The sequence below is a fragment of the Procambarus clarkii genome, chromosome 50 (assembly GCF_040958095.1).
Source record: "Procambarus clarkii isolate CNS0578487 chromosome 50, FALCON_Pclarkii_2.0, whole genome shotgun sequence".
Lineage (NCBI taxonomy): Eukaryota > Metazoa > Arthropoda > Malacostraca > Decapoda > Cambaridae > Procambarus > Procambarus clarkii.
In genome coordinates this window covers 13,548,898-13,576,250 of record NC_091199.1, presented here as the reverse complement: position 1 = coordinate 13,576,250, position 27,353 = coordinate 13,548,898, and the positions used below count along the sequence as shown (strand labels likewise).

General features: G+C 37.3%; 1 protein-coding gene across 1 annotated transcript in view; it reads right to left on the bottom strand.

Annotated features, from left to right (window-relative positions):
* LOC123748468 (multiple PDZ domain protein) overlaps positions 1 to 27,353 on the bottom strand; it is a 1,300,933-nt gene that overhangs the window by 297,609 nt on the left and 975,971 nt on the right. The window contains 5 exon segments of the mRNA XM_069303573.1: positions 1,426 to 1,569; positions 4,001 to 4,090; positions 7,794 to 8,238; positions 20,251 to 20,271; positions 22,950 to 23,072. Of these exon segments, the coding sequence (XP_069159674.1) occupies positions 1,426 to 1,569; positions 4,001 to 4,090; positions 7,794 to 8,238; positions 20,251 to 20,271; positions 22,950 to 23,072 (823 nt within the window).

Sequence of the window (27,353 nt, the reverse complement as noted above, 5' to 3'; positions counted from 1 at the left end):
ACCCTTGTCAAGTTTCTACCAATAAAAACTACTTTTTTATTTGTTATACTTGTGAATGGACCCTCCTGTGATCCCCAAGCACAAATTGTCGATATAGCCTTATCATATACAGTACCTAGTTCCTTAAACCATTTCCATCACTGGTCGTAATGCATCACTATACTCTATCTTATAATAATAAAATATATTATAAATTTCTGGCACACCATGGCCCAAACAACCTTCAACTAACATTTTGAACATTTATAGATCCCTACTAATATTAACAAGTATATAATTTAATATTAAAAGAAGACATGTGTGGCATTATACCTATACAGAAATAATACCTATAAAAGAGTATTGTGAAATTAGAGAAATGTGCATTACTAACAGTGTTCTTCATAGCACACAGGTCAAAAAATTAAACTATTCCTTAATTTTATATATGATGATAATATTTAAACAACTACTGTATTCCTTAATTTATATGATGATAATACTATATATACAACTGTTCCTTAATTTATACATGATAATTTTTATTTATAAACAAATACGGAGGACCTGATTACAGCGATTTCATAGTAGATCTATATATCATTTATAAAGTCACAAATATCACAGAATTTCAGGCTATGTTAAGATTAATGAAAGTAAGTAATCATCTTAAATCACACTACAAATGAAGTAAAATCCATATTAGGCACAAATTAAAATGTTGTAATTCAAATGACTTATCTTTGAATCATATTTATATTTTTGAAAAGTTATTCCTAATTCTATTTTCACAGCCAAAAATATCTTTACTAAAGCTTTGTTTATATGCTACTGTACAAGGTATAAAGAATAATGTTCAATCATTGATAATTCAGTTGAAAACTGAATTATATGAGCAACAGTCCTAGTTTCTAAAACAGAGAAAACAAAATATCCTGAATACTGATTACAAAAATTTAGCAGTAAATGTAATGAAATTACATTTAATAGGTGGCCTAAGTAGCTCCCTAGGGCCAGATTCACGAAAGCACTTACGCCAGCACTTACGAACCTGTACATCTTTTCTCAATCTTTGGCAGCTTTATTTCAAATTATTAAACAGTTAATAAGCTCCGAAGCAGGAGGCTGTTTATAACAATAACAACAGTTGAATGGGAAGTTTTCATGCTTGTAAACTGTTTAATAAATGTAACCAAAGCCGTCAAAGATTGAGGAAAGATGTACACGTTCATAAGTGCTTGCGTAAGTGCTTGCGTAAGTGCTTTTGTGAATCTGGCCCTGGTGACTAGCTGCGCTACTACAGACAGCCACAATGCTACCAGAGATTTAGACTTGCGTACATTAATTAACTTAACACTACAATCAATGTTGTCGCTTGGTACACGTTTGAGTAATAATGCATGGATTGTTTTACCTTGTCACCTATGGAGGACGTGAGACACTGACCTTCAAATGGCCTCCCTTCCCAGCAGGGGAGTCAGGAAGCACATTCTTGATAAAAATTCCTGTCACAGAAGAACCAGACCAACTAAGATCCACCTTCCCGCCAACAATGGAAATTCCAAGGGAATTTCTCTCATCCCGACGCACCTGGAGAATTGAATATTTCAGTGTTTTGGATCACAGATAAAGTTATTCAAAATTGATTTATCACTATGCATCACAATTTTATTTATCACTTAACACTATGCTAATAAAACATTTCTTGCAATAATACAGTACTTGTTCTCCAGGCAATACAATATATCTCTAAGAAGAAAACTATTACTTCAAGATAATATGAAAAGCACCTTACCAAGCAGAGTTACTTGGCTGGTCTTTAAGGTAGGATCCTTGACAAAATTCTTGATTTCAAATAATCCATTCATACAAGACAAAATTCTTCAATTTATATAACAAAAATTTGGAATGAACTCCACTCTACTCAATCTTTGAAAATCAGGAGAGTACTTTGTTAAAGGGGTTCAATGCACAGTTGGGTTAAAGTTGTGCACAGATGTGGCTTCATACAATAAGCCAAGTCTACTTGACTCACGATCTTCTAGATCTTATACCAGTGATTTAGGTGGATTTTTGTTGTGCAGAAGGTACATTTGACGATTTGTCAGGTGTGTGCAGATGTGAATTGGTTTGTGTATCAATAACATCATACCTTGGCAGAGCAGAAAGTACCATTTCTGTTATTAATTTAAATATCACCACGCATCCCCCCGCCTTCCATTGTCTAGTGAGAAGATGCAGTTAGGTAGCAATCCGTAAGTACTCCCACATAGGTTTCTTCTTCACATTTCTGTCAAGGACTTAACCAAGTCCAAGAGAGGACTTGGTTAAGTTTCTTAGATCTTTTGATATTATTTTGTCTGCCCTAGTTAAGAACATTGGGGCACAATACCATGGTAACTGGGAGCAGAGTTCAGTTTGCTTTAAAATGAAAGGGTAGCATTAGGACTATTAACACTTTCACACTCTTGGCGCTCAAAAAAAAATCATACCCTAGATGCTTTCGGCGCGCCTACGCGGTAAGACCGAAAAAGTGTACACTCTTTTTATTGTCCTGATAATAATTGAAGGCGCACGTATTTAAATTTGGTATCACTGTGTTCGCAATAAAATTGTCTATAAGAACATATCTATAAAATGCCGCCAAACCATAAGGACTATCAACACCAAATAAAAAACTATTCAGATCACTCGCCAAGAGCGCCAAACAGCAACAAAATGTTTCCACTCTCTTAATGGTTGCGAAGCCTACAGTTGTCCTACATCGCTAATTGTGGTATCATTGGAATCGCAATAAAATTCTCTACACGGACATATCCATATAAATATAGATTCAATGTCGTAGCCCACCCAAAACAGTGTGGGAAGTGGCCGAAGTGTTACCCGCGGCAGCATATCGGCGAAACTCGCTTTGAAAAGTGTATATTCAATTCACTGTCCTGACATTATTTGTCGATGTATGTATTTCATTTTTGTACCAATGTGCTCGCAATAGAATGTTCTATAAGAACATAAGTATTAAAGGTCACATAAGGATGCGTTCGACCGGCAACATATATAAAAACTACGTCGATTACACTCGTCGTGTCAATAATACAATTGTTTTACCACGATGATTCACTGCCACGCCGTTTTCTTTTATAAGCTGTTCGGCTATTAGAGAAAACGTAAATTTCATGGCAAACATTTGTATACTATTCCCAAGTTGATCGGATAATAAATGGATTTTATACAAATATTTTTTCGATGGACTACAGGCGTCGTCTGTTATGCGTTGACGCATAAAATACGGTGACGACTCATGGATAATCCTAAGCGCGAAAGTGTTAACATCTCAATGAATATCCTTTCTGTCCCCCCCCCCTTCCCCCTGCATATTTCCTGTTAGGCTCAGGATTTTTTGCCCTCATGGTTATGGTGTAAGTATTGCATTCTATTTGTGCATGACCCTGTCCAACAGGTAGTATATGCTGCCTTATGTAGCAAGCAAATGTGATAGCTATGAAACTCTACATGAACAATCCTCAAACTCAGCATACATGGAAATTAAACCCCTAAATATAAACAAAAGATATAAACTAAATTTCTTCAATATTAGGGGTAGTGAATGAATGGAACACACTAGGTAAGTATGTAGGGTGGATAGTAACCAAATGGAATACTAGAAAGAGATGTAGTGTGGAGAGTGTTAAGTGGAACACACACAAGGTATGGATGTATTGTGGATAATTAACAAGTGGAACACACACGGTAAGGATGTAGTAGAGGCAAACACCATAGATGGATTAATATGAAAACAATTCCCAAACTATGGGATTCCAGTCATCATAGCAGTCAACGTGAGGTTATACGATGATAATCACGAGCTCAAACTCATCCATCTCAATAAATAAATAGGCGAGAATATTCTAATGCTCAGATCCTCAATCGTTGAAACAAAACTACTGTGCTTGATTAAAACATTTATACTTAAGTTACGTGTAAATATTCATCCTTCTGCCCAAAGCTATTCAAAGTTTACCTCGACTGTGCGTTCAGGACCCCAGTGTTTGCCATCCAGCATGGGGCTTGAAGAGTCCGAGCGGCCCTCTGAGGCTGCCACTGTGATGCCCTGTAAATGATAATTACATTATTTCAACAGCATAAAGTACGAGAACAGGGGCATACGAGAACCGAGGTGCCATTGTATCTCTATTCTTTTTTATATAATATATAAATGTTATCCTTTTTCTTTATAGGAAACTTAATGATTTAATGATACAAACAAAAAAACTGGTATTATTCTGGAACTATATGAATATAAAAATTATATAAATATCAAATTTCAAGTTAACATTATTTATTCAAAGCCATCAATAAGCCAAAGTTACCTTTCGGTACAAATGCATTATGAAATTAACAAATATAATTAACATACAAGCAAATTTAATATTATATATTGTCTGCATGCACTCTAAAATTGCAGCCTTATTAGTCAAACTGCATTTGCAAAACATTTAATTGAATAAAACAAGAATTATATTGTCACGACAATATGCTGAATTGACATTCATTATGACATTATGGCTGAACAATCCCACAAAGCACAACAACACTAACAAATTTGCTCAATGTTCCTTGCCATACCCGTTGACAACATTAACTCAGTGGCTGTAGGAGTGCATGCACACTCAATACACTATACTTTTCTTAAAATTAGCAAAACAAAAAAATAGTACAATGAATGATGCAAGCATTGTAGGAAAAATAATGTCACTACAACTTAAAATACATCAAACAAAAATCAGATGCAATAGTTTGGTCTATGGTAATTGACTATAGTATTAAGATAATTCATAAGCAAATACCTAATTATTAATTACAGTGTCAATTTTATGAACCTTTGTTATTACCCTGTAAGTTCACACTATAATGTGAAGAATGCAGAATACGGAAAATCTCTCTACTTTCTGACTCGTTTAGAATTCAGTCCATCAACAATTTACTCTCTCTTTTTCCGAATGCTCTGAACCTTTTGAAATTGGCTGAAGTGCCACTCAATTAAGATCCTTCATATTTATTACCCTTACATTTGCCAAAAATACTGTATACTATGAGTTGTAGTGTCCATAATTGTATGCTTTGATGACATTGGCCACTCTTTTGGCTGAAGACAAAAAACGAATAATGTTCCTCACTCTGCAAGAAAGTCCTGCCATCTCATATTTGACTTCCATTAGGGAGCCACACTAAAAACTTTAAGCCTGTGTCAAGATAAGATGAACGCTGTGTTAACACAGTGTCGTAGTGACCATATTAGTGCCAAGTAAATCATTTAAGAATCAATCGCAAGAAGTGGTAGGTAACCTGATCAGGTGGCTCTAGTGTGTTGAGAGAAGTGATGTAAAGGAGCGAATGTCTCTATATGGTTAGGCACGAGGAACACTACGAATCTCGTATAATGAAGCAATAGAGACCTACTGGTGATTGGCCAGAGCACAGTATTGCTGGGGTCTCATTTTATATATCTTCAGTATTATTATATACTTTTAATGACACTATTTTTTTAAGAGGATATCTCTGTCCCATAAAAAGGGGAATAAGGTAAAAATTATGATGATGATTATGGTCATTAGTTTTATGATTACTGTTAATAATAATAATAATAATAATAATGAGAAAATCCATAGGAGCCATGATGAGGATTTGAACATATGTGCTGGATATTCCCAGACACACTCCCCAGACAACTAGGCCACGACATGGTCAAAAGGATCGTTACCTGGCGTTTTACTGAACCCACAAGGGTTCCCGAGGCTTCCAGTGAAGCCAAACCAGGGTTTCACACAACCCCCCCCCCCATGCACTCTGGCTCCATCATCTAGGAATGTTCTACCTTCGACGCTCCTCTTTCAATGCACAAAGAAATCACACCAACGTGAAGTATCGACGAGAACATCCGGAGCAGCAGTGATGAGGATTCGAACCTGTGTGTGGGGCCTGTGCCTGGGAATACCCAGCACATAGGTTCGAATCCTTATCATGACTCCGACGGGTTTCCTCGTTGATACATCACGTTAGTGTGAGGTCTCTCTGAATAATAATACTGTAATAATACTAATACTAATAATAATACATTATTATATATTAATTAATATTAATTACACTATTATTATTATAATAGTAATTATTATTATTATAACAGTAATTATTATTATTATTAATCATTAATTCAAGAATAGTTATAAGGAAAATAATACAACTCAACTTGGAGAAAACTTGTCAAAAGACTTAAATCCCAATGATCACAGGCACTGCATTACTAAACAGTTTGTCTTAGATTAGATTCACATCTCTGCCAGAAATCCCCAGACAAAATGCCACCATTGGCACAATTTCGACTGAACTCCAGAAAATGGTAAAATCACCCATTACAGTTAAGAAAATGAACAACTATCATAAGGTAATCAAGGCAGTACAGTAAAACCATAAAAATACAATACAGCATTAATTACAGTATTGTATTTAAAAATAATAGTAATAAAATAAACTAACTTATTACTACAGTACATACAAAAATCAATGAAATATGTATTGTACACTATATATGGCATTTAACTATGAAAAACTACTCTAAAACTGGTTTCAAATGACACAACTTAATACATCGTTTGTAAACTGATAACTTTTACAGCTTACAAGCTTTAGAGACCATGCTAATATCGGAAGCTCACACAAGCATGCAAAGGGTCACATTCCAAAATTAAGAAAACCAGTCTCAGCGAATAAAAACAATGCATATGTAACCAGCCATGCATATAAATGATACAAATTCCAGCAGATTTAGCAAAGTCATTGATGATCACTACCTGCGTGACAGTCATGTTAGTTTTATCCGAGGTAGATAAGGACGACACCGTGGTGGATATGGTTGTAGTAAGAGTTGCTCCTACAGAAGACGACGCGGCCTTAGTGGTGGTTGTCGTAGTTGTAATAGCCGGAGCGTAATTAGTTTCTGGTGAAAACTTTCCTTTACTGTATATCAAACCTGATACTAATATATGTTTGTCTGTATCACTAATTAAAGGAATTTGTTGCACATTTTCAAAGCCATTGGGTGGAGCTTGCCTAGATTTTAACAATTCTTCACTTGGGGATAATCGACTGGGGATATAAATGGAATTGGATTCACTTCTTACAAACCTATTTGTTTCTTCCGTTGCTGAACTGCTTTCTCCACAAGGTTCAGTAATTCGACTATGTTGCGGCTTTCCAGATGGGATCAAATGTTCCCGAGCCAAGTATATAGAGTCAGGAATGATTTCACTGTACTGCCTTTCAAAGTACGGAGCAGTAATACGGGATGTGTCATCAAAAGACTTAGAACTCGTTATAGATCGCCTCTGTACAACATTTTCAACATCAGTAATGTGAGCTACCACCAATCTCGCACTTGGAGTATTTAAGTCGTCTGATAAAACGTCACTAACAGAATGTCTATCAGAATCGCACTCGACAAGTAAAGAGCTACTCCTATCAGCACTGGAGTCGGAAGATTCACTATATTCACTTCTCCCTTTAGATTCTGCAAACCTAACTAATCTTAATGATGATTGCTGTTGAAGGTTTGCTGAAGAAATACTGGAAGGCTCAAAGTTATCTGGAGCCTGAAAAGCACCATCAACTCCAGTTAATTTATTCCCTAAATGACTGTTCAGTAAAAACTCATTAGTGACACAAGATACATTAGTCCCAGTTAAAATACGTAGATTAGTAAAGCTTTCTGGATTAGTATAAACATAAGGATCCCCTCCAGGAGGTCGACCCAAACTTACTCCGTTGTCTTGGAGAACTCCTAAAACCTCATGGTCCTCAGATTCTGGTTCAAGTTCTTCTTTAGAGCTGTATTCCGGCTGAGCTTCAGAGACGTTCTTGAAAGTTATTGTAAATGGTCTGTCTTCACTGTCATCTTCTAGGCTTCTCTCTTCTTCGCCTCCAATATGAACCGAAGACACATTAGCTTCCTCAGTGCGTGACTCCCCAAAAGTCTCACTTAGAGCGTGTTTGATATTGATTACTGTAAGTCCCTCGGCATCACTGTCTAAAGGCTGACCATGTGGAAGGCTAGACACAGACCCGAGAAGATCTTCATGGCTATGATCTCGTGATCTAAGATCATGAGTAATAAAGGATGGGGCCGTAATTGAGCGAGTAAGATCAGTACTTATTCCACCACCAGCTTCGTCTTCAGAACTGTCTCCACGAGGAACATACGGAGACCTGTAACCAACAGACTGTGTTAATATGAAATATTTATCTGGCATTGACAATGTACTTTGAAAGTCAAAAAGATAAAAAATTTTAATTATTAACTTTTAAGTAATAAATTCTAGTTTAATTTTAGCTTCATGTTAGCCTACAAATATTATTGACATGAAAAATACTGCTAAACTATATAAAAACAAATTTCCAACCATTATACTGTATATGCAAAATATTTAGGAGTTTTCTTCACTATTATTAGTTACAAAACACATTACATACATGGATCAAAAGTCAATGGCATGCAACATCCGAGAAATGGCGAAGACATGCCCACTACACACAAAATGGTTTATACAAACAGTATTTGCTCTCGGCTCTTCCAACACTAATTGGCATCCCTAGATTCAGTCATTTGCTAGTCTCAATAGACACTAAAGAAATAATCTTTAAGGAACAAGCACTGGTTAGCAAGACTTGTCTGCTGAGAAGTCTTCCTGTCACATTGGGAAGAAAACATACAAGCACAACACAGAGAAGCAAACTTTCAGGAAAACTTTCAGGTAAACTTTCAAGTGAATACAGGGATGGAGATAACCCATAAAGAATAAATAAGGTATGGGCTAAACAACACAGTTTGTCGTTGCTTGAGATTCAATACATGAGAAAAGGGAAGTAAACAGTTTGTAGACAACTGATGCACAGTATCAGATCACAATCATGAGACTGATCAAGTTACACGTATGAAGAAAATAACAACAATACTGGTTAAACAGAGGAAAATGGAGGAACATGCTCCCAATTGTATGTTAAATTACTCAATAGAAATTAGATCTAAATGCTTTTAATTGACTTGATACCATTATCAAGTCGATATCACAATCGGCTTGATAATGGTCCTGGACGGACCAAAACGGCGTCGTCTCTATTTTCTGGTGTGTGGTTTGGTCATTGTATCTTCAGCTACGTTATTGCGACTCTCTGTCTGCCCTGACCCATTTACAATACGGTTTTAGTAAAGAAAATTTAGTAATGTATAAATATTAAGTATAATAAAATCTGATATCAAAATCAGTTAATTGGTTTCAAATTTAAGATTTTAATTTATATATTTATTTTGTAAAGTATTAATATACACCCAATCACCCATCGTACACCTAACTACATTCCTAAAAACCACACGTCTATGGCAGCAATAATAAACAAAAGTCCCCACACGCCCTGGAGACCTATGGCAGTACCATACGTGGATAGTGATCCATTTAAATTTTACCAAAATGCACATCAAAATCAATATGTTCTCAAAACAGATCACAATATAATAGGCATCATTACAGGATTACAATTTCCTTAAACAATAAAATGATTAAAAAAATTTAAATTAACAAATCTAGAAACTCAAACCTAGCAGCACATAAATAAGGCTGAGTCAATAAGAAAGTACTGATTTAAGCCAAGAAATTCAGCTGTTCTAAGGTAAGAGCCTACTTTGTCGGACAGTGATTCACGAAGTCAAGCAGGACGACATTCAGGCACTGCCGGCATCACTGCAAATGAGACGGCAAGGTCATATAAGGCACTAGGGAGGCACTGGAGAATGGATGAGATCATCCACGAAAACTCGGACTTAATGAATTGTCACTAGGTATCACAAGTCACTGACAAGTGAGGTCTCAGAACTGCTCATTTATCTGCCTAGCCAACCATGCTACTTTCACCATGTGATGGCACAGATGCCTGCCTAGGCCTCCAAACTAATATTATGTAACATTATTTCGAAAACATACCAAATGGGAGAACACTGGGACTTTGAACATGTCTTTGCTCATAAAAGGGCTTTGCCTATTTCCAAGCCATCACATTCAGTTACTACAAGGTAATGTAGGAAACAGATGCCACAGAACCAAGACAAATTAAACAATTTAAAGGGAAGATACTCATGTGAAGCAGATGTGTGCTGAGAGAAGCAGTATTAGGAATACCAGGCCAACAGATAAAAGGGCCAAGGAATGCCAGCACCAACACCCCTACTGTCCAAGATGGTCGTCATAACCACTTGCACAGATCTCAGAGGAAGACACTGCCAAGAACAGCACCTTGTAGATGGAAACCTTATATAAATCAAAAGGCCAACAGTAAGCCTCAGGTTGGCTAAGTTTCACCTCCTTAAACAACAATTAGGAGGCTTCAGCCTTAGAGCATGGAACCAAGATATATAAGCTGACATACAGACTATCCAAGAAACGACAAGATTTAGTCAGATAACAAAGAAGAAAGACTGCCAGACAGAGCATGATGAGGCCTAGTACAAAGAAACCAAGCCCTGGTGAAGTGTGCGCCTCACAAAGGAGTCTCCATGACCACAAACAACAAACACCTGTGAGAGAAGCAGCGCATGTAACACTCATAAAATTGCCTTTAGAAAAAGCAGGAGGAAAGATGGTCTTGAAATAAAGATTTAAAAAAACATGAAGTTGCAAGGAAATCTCTCAGACAACAGGTAATCAAGTACTGTACCCAATAGGGTGTCAAATCTAGGTACTGATCATCTTGAAGTAATTGTATTAATCAAAAGCCTCCTTCCCTTGAACAACCAAGAAAAGGAAAACAGGAAAAATAACAGAGGTTACTTTGTGAAGAGCTGGATAGCACTGCCTTGACTACCAGGTACCTTGGTACTATCAACTGAATGACAAATGAAGATTCTGAATTAACATCTTTGCCATTTGCTCCTTTTAAATACAGCAACATATTTGGCCTAAATACCTTACATGCAGAGAGCCTGGGAGGCCTAGAATAGCTCATAAAAGCCTAGAATGGTTTATTTAAAGCAGAAGCATGAAAAGAATTGAAAAAAGGACCAGGTTGGAGCACTGGACAAACAGGGATGGAACACCCAAGAGAAGGCCTGCAAGATTACAAGGCCCTCACACATCTCCAACTTTCACATTACCTGGAGCAGCATCTTGATCAGATGAAATAGATGGACAGTCTTCCACTGGTTGCAACTGAGACAATCATCCACTAAAAATGCACAGTAAGAAGCAACAGACAGGCAGCTTGTGGAGAAATGCAGAAAAGTAGTAAATCACTTGGGAAAGCTGAACATGTCGCACATCCAAAGAATGGAAGCTTTGTTCACTTCCAATTACTTCCAGATCAAATGAAACTTGGAGAGACTAGCTACCAGACAATATGTTCACCATCCTGCAATGTGGACCACAAAGAACTAAACCTTGAGAAGGAAGATGAGAGGGTATGGTAACCATCACCAATACAATTGAAGAAAGCAAGCCGATCTCCACTTCCTCAGTTGATACAATGGATGGCCAATGTCTTATCTAAAATGTCAGACTGCCGAGTCTCTCGGGAAAGCCTGGCACCTCAACACCAAGCACACAATTACCAACTTCTACACACCGATGCGAGTGAGAGCCACAACTGGAAGTCACTGCTTTTTAATATTGTCAATCTCTCTGAATTGCTTCAACACTATCATATGGCCTTAGCATAAAACAAGTGATGGATTTTGAGCACATAAAGTGCACTCGAGAGGAATTATTGGAGAAGTAGGAATATAGATCTTGAATTGTCTAATGAACAGATCCCTGTATAATACTCAAAGTCAAATCTGGAGCATCCACTGTGAAAAGTTCAGTCCCCCAGCATACTCTGTTTGCTCCAATACTTTTTCTCATCCTTATATTAGGCAGACAAGGACATGAACTATAATTCCTTATCATGTTTTGCAGATGACACTAGGAGTTTTACGAGAGTAGACAATAGAGAGGACACGGCTAACCTCCAAACTGATGTAAATCAGGTCTTTCAATGGGCCACAGATAATACTATGTAGTTCAATTAAGTTTTTCTTGCACTATGGACAAAATTATATTATAAAAATGAAAACCACATAAAACTGACAAATCCCACTGTAGAATGAAAACACAATATAAAAAATTTGGGAGTAATCATGTCAGAAGATCTTACTTTTAAAGAACACAATAAAGTAGCTGTCTTGAACTGTGTTAACAATAACAGGTTGGATAACAAGAATGTTTCAAACAAGGGATGCCATACCAATGATGATACTTTTCAAGATGATAGTGCTCTCTAGAGTGGAATATTGTTGCACAATAACAGCCACATTGGAAGCTGGGGAAATTGCTGACCTGGAGAGCATGCAGAGATCTTTTACTGTTAGAATCCACGCAATAAAACTTCTAAACTATTGGGACTGCTTAAAACGTTTAATTCTGTGTTTCCTAGAGTGCAGGCAGGAGGGATACATAATAATTTACACTTCAAAAATATTAGAGGGACTGGTGACTATTAGAGGTATTCAATCTGTACATGGAAATAACACCACATGAGACCAGAAGGCATGGCAAGAAGTGAATAGCCCCTTTGAAAAGCAGAGGTGCAATAAGTACGCTGAGAGAAAGCACTATCAACATCAAAGGCACAAGACTTTTCAACACTGCCAATAATCACAAGGAGCATAACTGATTGATCTCTCATGGTGTTCAGAGGGATTAATAAACCCCTCTAAAGGATAAATGATCAACCAGATTGTGATTCATATGTCAGGCTGTGATCAGCTGCATCCATTAACTTGGTTAACGAGACCACCAACCAGGAGGCCTGGTCAAAGACTGGGCTGTGGGAACATCGATCCGTGGAGCCATCAAAAAGTAACCACAAAGTAGATGGAGTTTTATTGTCAGTTTTGGAAGTTTAAAGTGTGTTTCCTTCACAATGTGGAATTCTTATAGGGATTGAAACTTCCTTTTTGTGGGGGCAAATTGTCCCAGGACTGCATTTTATTCTTGGTTCTTTTGCTGCAATTTGGCACTGTTGACTGCCTTGTGTGTGATCTCTTCTGGCAGCCATTTCCTCACTTTAAGATTGAAGCTCACTTGTAGCAAGAGCATCACCTCTCTACCTGCTATGCAGGCAAGTCAAGCCTCAATAATCCCAAGCATATCCTTAAGTGCTGGTCCTGTTGAAATATGCCACTTTTACTGCCTTATTTTTCACCATGCACTGTTTTAGGACTCGAGTGCTAAGCTTCTGGCAATTCATCCACATCTTGCTGGCAGGTTTCTTCCATAGTTTCTAACTTGGGTCATCAGTGTGAAGTAGTTAGCAGCCTCTTTCTGCTCAGCCTCCTCAGTGCTGGTGGTTGTGCAAGCAGTATCACCTTGATATTTTCTTAGCTGGGCACCATATCCTTTTCCCTACACTCTTCTTCGGGCTCCAACTGCAGTGTAGGCAGACATTTCTCCCAGTGATATATATTTTACACAGGCACATGCAAGAGTAGATGACTTCTGACTCCTGTTTGTACGCCTAGAACTTTCTTCATCTATTTAAAATGCCTTTCATAAGAAACCAGCCAAATTTAAAAACCCCAGAAATAAAGCACAATCAATGTGAACAGCCCCTTACTGAGCTGAATCATTTGGCTGCTGCCATCTGTCCCCCCCCCCCCCCCTCCACCACCACCTTTTTCCTGCACCTATACCTCATTTCCTGTATGGATCTGTGCCCCCAGGTGGACATGGTGTTGCCACCCAGAGGTGCCGAGGGAGGTTATCTTGAGATGATTTTGGGGGTTCAGTGTCCCCGCAGCCCGGTCCTCGACCAGGCCTCCATCCCCAGGAAGCAGCCTGTGACAGCTGACTAACACCCAGGTACCTATTTTACTGCTAGGTAACAGGGGCATAGGATGAAAGAAACTGCCCATTGTTTCTCGCCGGCGCCCGGGATTGAACCCGGGACCACAGGATCACAAGTCCAGCGTGCTGTCAGCTCGGCCGACCGGCTCCCTCGAGAAGGTCGGCCTCCCTCGCTCCCTCCTCCGGGAAGCTGAATATCCAGCACAGCTGGTACAGTACTGTAGTTAGCTAGAGTCTTCAACAGACAGGCGACATCTTGTCAAGCAAGGGCTTGGATGCACTTTGATATCTTATAACTGACGGCCGATGGTCATTTCCCGACTCGATTTATTCATTTCCAGTGAATGCTTCAGCACACTATGACCCTTCAGGGATGCTGAAAGATTATCTGTGCTGTAGTGCTGTATGGTGCCCCTGCCTGACTATACGATACAATTTCCAGGGACACAGTGGGATCTTACATGAAGGAGCAGCCCAAATGATACATAGATCTCTGAAAGGAGCTATACATTAACCCAGTTTTATATGTATTAATGCAAACAATAGAACATATAATTGCACATAATTTGAAAAACAAAAAAAAATCCACATACAGATAGATTTTTAATATACTATACAAAATAAAACATTTGCATTTTGTTTTGCTATCAAAATTCCATACAAGCAAATAACTCATTTATATAGACAACTAACTTGGATTATTAAAACATCTGAACAAATCTCCAGTTCGGTCATTCGAAGTACTGTACACTGTACAATACACGTTGGTATGAATTTATGTGCATCTAATAACTTCAAGTCCAAACACACACACACATGTAAATAACTTTGTACAGGTGTACTCTTCTTTTTAATATAATAAATTAAAATGAAAATTAATTTTTGTTGTATTACTGAATACTGTACTGTACTCATTTATACACAAAACTTGTATCCTAGGAAAATATAATGATTTCCTAAGATTCAACACAGATCTTGTTATTCCTCCTTGTCATCATCATATCTCATGATGCTCCTAGAGGTACAGTACTCAAAGGATATCATACTCCTAGCAGTTACTAGTGTAACACAATACTCCTCGCATTACTCTCAAACTCTATTACTCTAGTGGTACTCATAGAACATGATACTCCTGAACATGAGTATCGCACAATAGCACGATATTCCTCACGGTATTCACATAACAATACGATACTTTTAACTGCACTCACACAACAGCACAATAATTCTAACAGCACTCTACAAAACATGATATTCCTAATGGCACAGAACAACACAATACTCCCAATGGTAGTCACAGTATGATATATGCCTAACGGTACTTACAGAAGACCGATTATGTATGGCCATAAAGTTAGGCATATGGTCAGGAAAATGGGTATTATTCCTTTATTTAACTGCTTGACAGAGCAGATTATGTTAGTTTTAAGGATAGCCGTACATGCAATGTATTCCTAAGATTGTACAATATATATAGAGAGAATTGGTGGATAAGGGTGAGGAGATGCAATCAGAGGAATGTTTAATTTTAAAAGGACAATTACAATTCCAATTTCATGCAATATCAACACAAAATTGGGGGTTAAATGCAACTAATATTATAATGACTCATAAGTTTAACAAGCTAAAATCTGGGCAGTTATAATTCAATAATAGAATAAGCAACTACTTTAACAAACAATAAATGCAGATAATTTCTTTAATTCAGCCATGCATTCATGTAAAGGTGACTTCAAATACAAAAGGAAGAGGACATTGATGACTAATTCCTCTGACACTGACACCAACTGGTCATATACACGACCATATTATCAATCAACAATATTGTGTTACTATTTGTAATGTACTAAATATATGAAATTTTTGCTTTTTAGGGATTAAGTAACAAATTAATATGTAATTTCCTAGTTTATCAGAAGCATGATTTGTGTGATTGCATTCATCAGTGTTTTCAATTACGTTTTTTGTCAATATGAAAAACACTTCTCTGGTCAGAACCATTTATATACTACCAATGGCAAGACGCTACTATGTTGCAGACAGCAATTATGAGCACAATGATATCACAAAAACAAAAGTCACAAACCACCATCAAGCGAGGCTCAACAACAGTTTGTTCTCCAATCAGCTGAAATCTACCAGCCCACCACTAGGTGACAACACTAATACCTTCCCATTTTTCCTAACCTAAAATCTTGTCACATTCTTCCTGGCAAAAGCTAGAGAAGATACACACAGGAATAATGAAAGATAATGGTGGAACGAAGCAACCGAATGGCTATACATGGAACAGTATTTTTCATATTGACTTTTATTTTACGCTTTTGTTTCCAACCTATCACAACATTCAGTTGCTCTAAGTCTGTGATAAAAGATGTATGAAAAGCAGCCAAAATTTAAAAAGGAGGAAGGCCTTTGTCTATGATATAGAATGGTGATGAAGGCCACAGGGTAAAGAATGGTCACAAGACAGCAGAGACCAGAGAACAAAAGCACCAGCCCCGCTATTGTCCAAGGAGTAGGTTGTTGAGTAACAATAATATTAGATTTATGCAAGAGCACATACATATGATACATGAACAGTGGAGGATTCATATGTAAGACAAATGTAATGTATAAAACCACCTAATATCACAAAGATAACCAAAAGTTCTCATCCTACGGTAAAGGAAGGGAATCTTGCAAAAATACTTTTCAGAAAACACACTTTTGGAGAGACAAACTCTTCCCCCCCCCCCCCCCCCCACCATCCTGCTCAGTGATCCTAGCAAGATATTGCCTCTTACTGGTGAATTTCTGTTTATCCTGAGCTAAGGATTAAGCTTGAGTTGATGCAGATTCACCCCCAAAGAATAATTTGAAAAATCGAAATTTGGCACAAGAAACAAGGGTGTGAGGATAAAAACTGAAGGCAGCTGAATAACAGCAGGACTGGGAGGAGCATCTCAATCCGGGATTTAAAATCTCCCACTGACTTATCAAGTTACAAAATGTCCTCCACAAATATATCACAATAGATGAAATCTAGCCACATGGACAAACAGCTTTTGGTTCCATAGACATGAAGAGGTCTGCTTGGGGAAATGTTGAATGTGTCACATATTCACCAAAATTAGCATTGTTCATATTATATTCCATCCAGATGGCACCAACATGGAAAAATACCATCTGCCATGTTGGTCAGCATGCATGTGTGAACTGCTGAGGAGAAAGCCAAAGCAATCCAATGAATGATTATGGTTAGAAACCACCACCAAATTGGGAGGGAGCAAGCCAAGCCTCCCCGGTTAATACATTAAAACACTAACATGTTGTCGGAATAAAGTTAAATCCTAGGAAACAGCAGGCCCATAGCTGGAGAATGGGCAGGCCCCTAAGATAATCACCCACTTACTTGGGAGGAAAGAACACATTCTCCAACCAGGAGAAGGGAGTAACCAAAGACCCTGCAAATGCAGGACAGATTCCTGCATGCCCACAAAGACAAAAGGAGGTACTGTATGCCCCCCCCCCCTATTCTACATTCCTGACCTAGCTGATGTCTGTGTGATAGTGGACCGTGGCTGCTCAGAATCTGTAGCCATGAGGGGGAATATGATAATCCAGGTACTTGACTAATGAACTCTGTGCCGAGGCACCTGAAGACAATACCCAAGCAGTGTGCTTCCTATCTGTAGCCCCCAGCAGACAGGTCAAAGAGACAAGAACAGACATATTTTCCTCAGTATGAAGGATTAACTTATGTTATTAATTTCAAGAGATGTTCTACTCTCACAGCTTAGATTGGTGCTAATCTATTAGGGTTATTTGTACTATACATACTCAGACTAACATAGCCATTATAACTTATTTGCTTCTGTAACTCCTGCAGAAGCTAGTGAAGTTCCCTCGTAAATACTTCAATCTTTGTTCCAGCCATATTTCTAGTGCATATTTTCTTATATGCTATTGAAAAATGAAGCCCCTCTTGGCCAGGCTAATAAATGAGCAGTTATGAAGCCTTACTTGGTCATGCTGGTGAATGGCCAGTAATGAAGCCTCGCTTGGCTTTCATTTGCAATACCAAGTGTGGATTTGGCAGGGAACATGTTTTTATGTATGTGACTAACAGGCATCCTGGGATGGATTGAACTCATGCAGTGCCTCCCTACTGTGTCATCCTGCAGGAAGTTTAAAACTTTGCTGCGGTGCAGATACCCGAGTGTGCCATTGAAGGACTACTCACGAGTTCTGTGCCACAGTGAATTCTTACCACAGAGACCAACCACATATAGTATCCCCAAAAATATAAATTTCCTCAAGCTGTTAGAATAGTAATACAGACAATGTTTTTAATTACAGGTCTTCACAGGTACAAACAATATGAAACAAAAACTCTAAACCATTACAGCACAGTACTGTATATTGCTTATGTCCATTCCCAATATTTTCTGAAAATGTTATCTTAGAGATTACTTTACAATAATCACCCTTACGATGCAAAAATCCTCATACTTTATGATTATATTATATCATTATAGCAGGAATAGGAGGCCTGGTAAGAGACTGGGTCACGGGGACCTTGACCCCTGGAATCAACGCAAGGAAACCCCTTCACTTTATGGTAAACATACTAGATATTGTGACAATCGCTTGTCTGCTACATATGTCCCTACTAGATGCTGAAGAACCTTGTTAACTGCCATTTTTCCAAACGTTGCAAATAATCCCCATAATTCCAAGAGTTTCTAATATTGTTAGTCTTGTGGACGTTTTAAATGCCCCAAATAAATAAAGTACAGTACAGTAATTTAACAACATTAACTATAAAAAAGTGCAATTTTAATTAATGTATTGTTATAATTACAACATAAACTACACAAATAACATTACCATCTTCAAACTGCAAAGACAGGAAATGCAGCTACTGTACTTTACCAGCAAGCAAACACGTTGGAAAGGGAGAGAAATCGAAGGCGTCTAAACAATATATCGAGCATAACAAACTATGGGAATACAAATGAGAGAATGGTCTTTGTACACAAGGAAGAGGGAAATGGGTGTAGCAATTACAGAAATAGTATGATAAGGAGCAGGAACAGGAGCAAGACAAGGAGCAGGAAGTGACAGGTGCAACATGAAGGTGCAGGAAATGACAGGTGCATAATAAGGAGCAGGAAATGACAGATGCATAATAAGGAGCAGGAAATGACAGATGCATAATAAGGAGCAGGAAATGACAGGTGCATAATAAGGAGCAGGAAGTGACAAATGCACAAGAAGGAACAGAAAGTGGCAGATGCACAAGAAGGAACAGAAAGTGGCAGATGCATAAGAAGGAACAGAAAGTGGCAGATGCACAAGAAGGAACAAAAAGTGGCAGATGCACAAGAAGGAACAAAAAGTGGCAGATGCACAAGAAGGAACAGAAAGTGGCAGATGCATAAGAAGGAACAAAAAGTGGCAGATGCACAAGAAGGAACAGAAAGTGGCAGATGCACAAGAAGGAACAGAAAGTGGCAGATGCACAAGAAGGAACAGAAAGTGGCAGATGCACAAGAAGGAACAGAAAGTGGCAGATGCACAAAAAGGAACAGAAAGTGGCAGATGCACAAGAAGGAACAGAAAGTGGCAGATGCACAAGAAGGAACAGAAAGTGACAGATGCACAAGAAGGAACAGAAAGTGGCAGATGCACAAGAAGGAACAAAAAGGGACAAATGCATAAGAAGGAACAGAAAGTGGCAGAAGTAGTATAAGAAAGGGACAAGGAAATAATTATGAAAACCTAAGATTCCATGGAGACAGGAAACAATAAAAAAAACAAAAGATGCTATAGGATCATTCAGTAGGAATCCCATAAAGGGAAAAAAGGATGGGTTGGATCTTGGCAAAATAAATCGGGTCTAACCGATTGGAATCTCCGAGTCAGCAGTGACTCTGGACCAGGATTTATCGGTAGGCATTTACGCAGTCATTTACGAAACCTGAAAATCTTTTCACAATCATGCTGGCTTTGTTTACATTCAGTAAACAGTTTAAGAGCTCTGAAGCACTATAAGGTTGTTTAGAACCAAAATAACCTTGGGTTGTGAAGTATCGAAGCTCAGTTTAACAAATGTAAACAAAGTTGCCAAGGTTGAGAAAACATGTACAGGTTTTGTAAATAGCTGCATAAATGCTTGGGGCATTCTGACCCTTCTGACCCAGGAAAGCCTCTAAGAAGAGACAAGGGAGCAGAGCAGGGAAGAACATTTCTAGAGTTAAAAACAAAAAATGGGGGTCTAGAAAAATAAACGGGTGGGTGATGAGTAACGGTGAATGAATAAAGAGGGCAACAACATTGACCCGTTACCATCCCTAAGACTCACCTGTAGTACTTCGGGAATATCCTGGAACCAGTAACAAAGCAAAATACCAGATGAGATAATGGGAAAATATTTTAGTCAAAGAGTAACTTAGATACTGGAAGAGGTATAGAGCATAGATGGCAAACTGTATAAAGATTTTGCTAGGAAATGAAGAGTTACGTTTAGAGATACAGTACAGACTAAATTTAAATAAATGTAAATAAAGTAAATATAACATAAAAGAGCAGATAAGAGAGAAGAATTATGGCAAATACACATAGCCCTTAAAACAGTATTATACTGCTTGAAAATAATTTAAAAAATAACAAAATAAGAAAAATCTCTTTTCTTCAAATTATATAATAAATATTTTAACAGCTATGTCATGTACCAGTATACATGTCCCAGAATACCTAAACTATATACATTACAACCATACATGTCCCAAAATATCTGAACTATGTACAGTACAAACATACATGACCCTGAATACCTAAACTATATACATTACAAGCATACATGTCCCTGAATACCTAAACTATATATACACATACATTACAAGCATACATGACCCTGAACACCTTAACTATGTACAGTACACGTACAAGCATAGTTGTCCCTCAACAGCTAAAATATACGATACAAATATACACGTCTCCGAGAAGATAAACTATGTACAGGTATATACAGTACAAGATATTTAACCCTGAAGAGTTAACTATATACATTTCAATCATACACCTCTCTGAATAGCTAAATTATTATGTACAGTACAAGTATACCCTCCCTGCATCCACATACACATGCCCCTGAATAGTTATTCGTACTCCATGTCCCAACATACATGCCCCTGAATAAAAACATTAACACCACTATCAATTTTGTAAACATATCCAAAGCTACAGTGTATCACTGTGCTTTACAACCTCTTGAATACAGTTACACATGTCGCTTTGATTGACATGTCCCGAAACTACCTATGCCTTCACTATTCTCCTTCATTCTCATCTTGCCGGGTAACTCGTATACTGTAAACATATTTTGTAATATTAAAGTACAGTACTCTAATTTACTGCTGTACTATCTAAAAGAACTCTAAAGTATTCGCTATTTTCAGTGAATGAAATGAAATACAATCTGGGTAAAAGGGTGAAGCTATAATGAGGCATAGGGAGGGGGTGGAAATTAATGAGGATTGAAAACTGTAAAGCAATAATCACAGCAGTAGAAATTGCACAACAAAACTCACAATAATTAAGTGCATGATTAAAAAAAAAGCTAAGTATCCACTATATTTTCATGTCATTACACAATATTCCAATCAGCAGGAAAATTATCAAACAATATTAAGGAGATCGGGTGGGGGAGGGAGGAGGCAAAATTCCTTTCCAAGGGATACGTTTCAGCACTGGAGGAGCATCTATAACTACGGTAAGCAGTTTTATCAGACTAAGGGTGGAGGGAATGTGAGCCTTGGCATACAGTGTAGGTACAAAATAGGATTACTTAATCTTTTTCCACCTATCAGTCTCTCATCTCAATTCACAAGTACAGTATATTTTTTAAAGAAACTTGTTAAATTTAAGTTTCTCTCTTATAAAAATAAAACCTTGTTTTGCCCATTAAAATGATTTTTGATTAAGAAAAAGTAAATAAGAAAAATATAACTTTTGATAAATGTACAGTCCTACACACAGGAATTTCTAATTATACATTGATGTACAATGAACACTCCAATTATCAACATAATAAATTATTTGTATAAACAATTTAGCTGCATATGGGTGCGAGTGAAACTGCTTTTTTTCTAAGGAAAACCTATACATTAAACAATTTACATACTGCCGAAACATAAAGACTATCCGAGGTGGTGGTAAAGGGGAAAAGAACGAATCCAATATTAAAATGGTAAGTTAGCTTTGAAATACCTCAAAAAGTCTTTATATAACAGACTAGACACACCTGTTACCTTAATTAATAAAGGCTTATCTGTGGGAACTGCATAGCAACCAAGTTGAGCTTTTTTGGTTAGCCAGAATGTACATATTCCATTACTCGGAGACGTAAGTTTAATTAGCCACAAGAGTTACTCAAAATTTAGTACTGTACTGTACCGACTAAGCAGTGAAAGAAGTGTTCCAAATAGGTAACCATAAAAGATTTTACCATCAAGTATTCTATAATTTCTTTAATACCTAACGTTGAAAACATTGTAAACCCGGACACTGATATACAGCGCACACACACATACAGTACAGTATGTGTAAAGAAGTACACTCCCCATCTCTTGAAGAAGCCTTTCAAACATTTGGTGATAATGATACTGACATCAGGAACCAAAATTCTTTGACATTTGGAACTCCTCAATATTTGTAACTAATTCAGCAAGAATTTGTGTCCTGATTTTCAATTTTGTATAGTACAGCGCTGTACAAATTGCATCAAAATTTGAATATTTGAAGTTTCAAATATATACATATCAGGTGTTTAAGAAATATTATGAACATCTTAATTTGAAGCACTTTGTATCATACACATAATCATTTTATATTATATAATGCCAATTTTTTGTTCAATTTCATGGTAAATACTTTGCTGCAAAAGGAAAGCATTTACAAATTTGTGAAAGGTTTTTGGCAACAGACGGAAAACAATTCCTGATAAAAAGTCAGAAATATTTATGATTTAAGCAGCAATACAGCTAAGCAGCAGGAGCTGACCTTGGACTTGTCTGGTGTGTCTGCTGTGACTGCTGGCCCTGCTGCTGCTGCTTCCCTTCACGATACTGCAGGAGAGAAGCTTCTCGGAATGCGGCTGCGTCCTGACCCCTAATGTAGAGGATGCTGTAAAATAATAACAGATAAGGTAGGGAACAAACAGGGGAAAAAGGAGAGTAAAAATAAATTACAGAAAAATGAAAGTGGGAGGAAGAAGTTTGAAAAAGAATAATGAAAAAGGAAATGTTGGAAAATAGTCAAATTTGGATAAAGTGCCAATTAGTTGAAGGTTGATAAATATAAGCTGTCAGAATGAAAGTTATGATAAAAATGGGCTGAAAAGTAGATAAAATTAAATCTGTAAAAATATATTGAGTTAGTGGTAGGAATAAGTTACTTGGGGAAAAAAAGTAAGGCAAAAGGAATTGAAAACGCAAACCAATGCCAGAGGTCAATTAGTAACCTTAGGGAATATAGGGAATATATTAGTTTAAAAAATAAAGCGTCCCCAAGTACTGTAGTTATTTAATAACAGGAGTCATTTTATCCATGGCATACATAGATGACAAATTTAAAGCAATAATTGGAAACCATTATGAATAAAAAAATTATTGGCTTGTTCTAGCCACAAAATGATTGCAAAAAGATACTCTTCACTAATATACCAAGACGAGCCTAATTATCCTACATGGAAGTAATTATAAAGCAGCAAAAGTAAATACTAGGAAAATGTACACGGACAATCATCTCTTAACATCCTTGGGATCCATCCAACGTTTGGGCATCAAAAATGTCAAATTCACCAAAGACATTAGTACCTTGGTCACAGGCTTCAAAATACTAACTGACTTCAATAGTTAACTTTCATCAGTCGGCACAAATTGTGCCAGAAATATCTCTGCATCCCACACAAAGGGTGTTACACATTTTGGCAACAGCTCTCCGACTTAACTTGTCCGAAGGGAGGCGGTACCCTGGAGATACTCACTTCAAAACCATTACATAATTAGAGCTACTGTATTATCTTCTTATCCATGGTTAGGTTAGGCTAAGGTAAGGGAAGGTTAGGCTAAGGTAAGGTAAGGTAAGGGAAGGTTAGGCTAAGGTAAGGGAAGGTTAGGCTAGGCTAAGGTTAGGTTAGGTTCCCTTACATTTGTTTACATCATTACAGTGTATTATTCTCAAACATGTGAAAATTATTTGAGTAGCCCCTAGAATTTCATTTATATAAAAATAAAATACAAATTCAGACTATTTCAAAGAATACAGGTTAAGCATGGACTTTTATATATATATATATATATTTTAAACCAATGATTACAATCAAGTTACAACTTGAAAATATTCTCTACTTATAACAAAGGTTTACTGGCCAGAATAAACTAGACTACTAAACACTGTAGAAGTAGACTCTCATTGTCTACAATGATGTAGACTATCATATTGGCCCCATAATATGGCTTTCAACTCAAACCCAAAATCGTCACTGCATGTCACTGCGACATACGCAGTGACAAAATTCTTGGGTTAGGCAAATGACACTTAAGACCTTTGATGAATCTAAGGTATGAAAATGCATATATTTTCTTTTAACTTATTCATTTGCCATATAAAATAAGTAGTAGTAACAAATTATTATTAGTTTAACTTGCCATTTTAAACATATTTCCACGGTAATTCTTCTTGGCCTATGAGAAAAATTATCAGTAACTGATGCTCTATGAACCATACAATAAAGCTGTACATTTAACAAATCTAGACTGTGTACCCGTATACAATACAGTATAAGCATTCCATACATGTCTATCATTTTGCTTTTAAAACGGCAAATGACACTCCCAACAATAAACTGTTTGTGGTGTGCAGAAAAATATCTGTACACTAGAATTTCATCTTTAGAATGTAGGAAGTCAAATAACTCCAGCAACGCACGAGCACACATACACACACACAGAAACTTGTGTAAAGAATCATTCAGAACTTTGTATACCACAAATGTCAGGCCAATCCTGGAGTATGCAGCCCTAGCATGGAGTCCATATCTAGTCAAGGATAAGACTAAACTGGAAAAGGTTCAAAGGTTTGCCACCAGACTAGTACCCGAGCTGAGAGGTATGAGCTACGAGGAGAGACTACGGGAATTAAACCTCACTTCGCTGGAAGACAGAAGAGCTAGGGGGAACATGATCACCACATTCAAGATTCTCAAGGGAATTAATAAGGTAGATAAAGACAGGCTATTTAACACAAGGGGCACACGCACAAGGGGACACAGGTGGAAACTGAGTGCCCAAATGAACCACAGAGATATTAGAAAACTTTTTTAGTGTCAGAGTGGTTGACAAATGGAATGCATTAGGAAGTGATGTGGTGGAGGCTGACTCCATACACAGTTTCAAGTGTAGATATGATCGAGCCCAGTAGGCTCAGGAACCTGTACACCTGTTGATTGACAGTTGAGAGGCGGGACCAAAGAGCCAGAGCTCAACCCCCTCAAGCACAACTAGGTGAGTACACACACACACACACACACACACACACACACACACACACACACACACACACACACACACACACACACACACACACACACGCACGCGCGCGCGCAGCAGCAGCCCTCGCCTCTGATGGGCCACTGACTTTCTCAACGACCGCTGCTCTTAACAACCTAGTTAAACCAAATCAAACCAAACAAAACAAATGATTGCCACGGACAATCGAGTCAAATTGATACCATCTTTCTTTCAAAACAAAATCTTAAGAGACTTGGGGGAGGGGAGGGGGGAACAAAAACAAATTTATATCATTGTTAACCTATTTTGTTATTCCAAAATGATTTATTGAATTTTGTGTCTAGATTTGTCTAAATCTAAAGTCTAGATTTGTTGACACAGTCTAAGTTGTTATCATATCATTCAAGATAACGAGTGTCAACGAAACTGTGAAACAAAAAAGTTAGATAATTAATATTTACGGTCACTTTTGATATAAAAAATATATTGATATAAATGTGTGAATATCTATGTATATACATAAATGTGTGTGTGTGTGTGTGTGTGTGTGTGTGTGTGTGTGTGTGTGTGTGTGTGTGTGTGTGTGTGTAACACTTGTTTAACTGGTTTGACATGATTGTCAATTACCTAAATAAATTATGGGGTTCAGTTCCTGAATCAATTTTGTGCCCCTGTAACCCTTTCCACCGCTGCCCACGGCATGGGTATTGGGTATATAATAACTGAATGAAATTAAATGGATATGATTTTATGATTCAATTTAATGAACTGTTAATGCCAGCAGGGAATGTGAGGAATAATAATAGTAGTAGGAGTAGTAGTAGTAAGTTAGTTTGATAATTAGAAAGTAATTATCAAAAGATTTGATACTGATTTGATTTGTAGAAAGCACCAAGCAGGGAAGACTACGTAGCACCATCAGTAGTAGTAGTATTATAGTAGCATAGTAGTAGTAGAAGGTGGTAAAGTAATTATGAGGAGAAAGCACTAAGCCACTATGTCTTAGTGATAGAGGAGCGGCAGTCAGGAGAACGCTGTGTTTACCTTGTCCAAATTAGCCAAATTAATTATACTCATTGATAAAAACCAATATTACTGAGAATGGACATTTTGAGCCGTATTTACATGGTTTTTGGAGAAAGGAAAGTAACAAATTACTTTTTTTTCATCTTATATCTCACAATAACATATCATTTCACTCTAATACTAATATTGATAATAATATTGATACTTATTGATAATAAGTATTATTGATAATGATATTAATCTAATATTGATACTTTTTTTTTAGGCTTTTATAGCTGCAACCACACAAGTTCAGTCTTTCAAAAATTCACTTTTCCCTTGCACAGAAAATGTAGGCAAAAATCTCTCGCACAAGACATTTAATTTCAATGTGGTCTATAAAAAAAATATTGTAGTTAATAATTTCTTGATTAGAAACAACGAAGTTTTTGTCTTGCTGCATCTATTAGTTACCTTGTGTCCGGCGGTCACCTTGTGTCCGTCATCAGTCACCTTGTGTCTATCAGTCACCTTGTGTCTATCAGTAACAAAAAGGGAGGCCTGGTCGAGGACCGGGCCGCGGGGACGCTAAGCCCCGAAATCATCAAGATAACCTAATATTTCACCCCTAAATATTAAGCTGCAATTATCCGCTGTGCTAACAATAACAAGACTTATGTGGGGCAATAAAGAACGTTAATTTATACAATTTAATTTATAGAAAACTTCAAACATAATTTGAACTTATAACGAGTTTCGAGTGAATATGCTAAACAAACAAACGTCACCCTTATTTCAAAATATGTGATCATACAGTTTTGTGGAACAAAGTGTAAGATATTATGTCAGTTCAAGTACACAAACGGAATGATGGGGGGGGGAGGAGGAG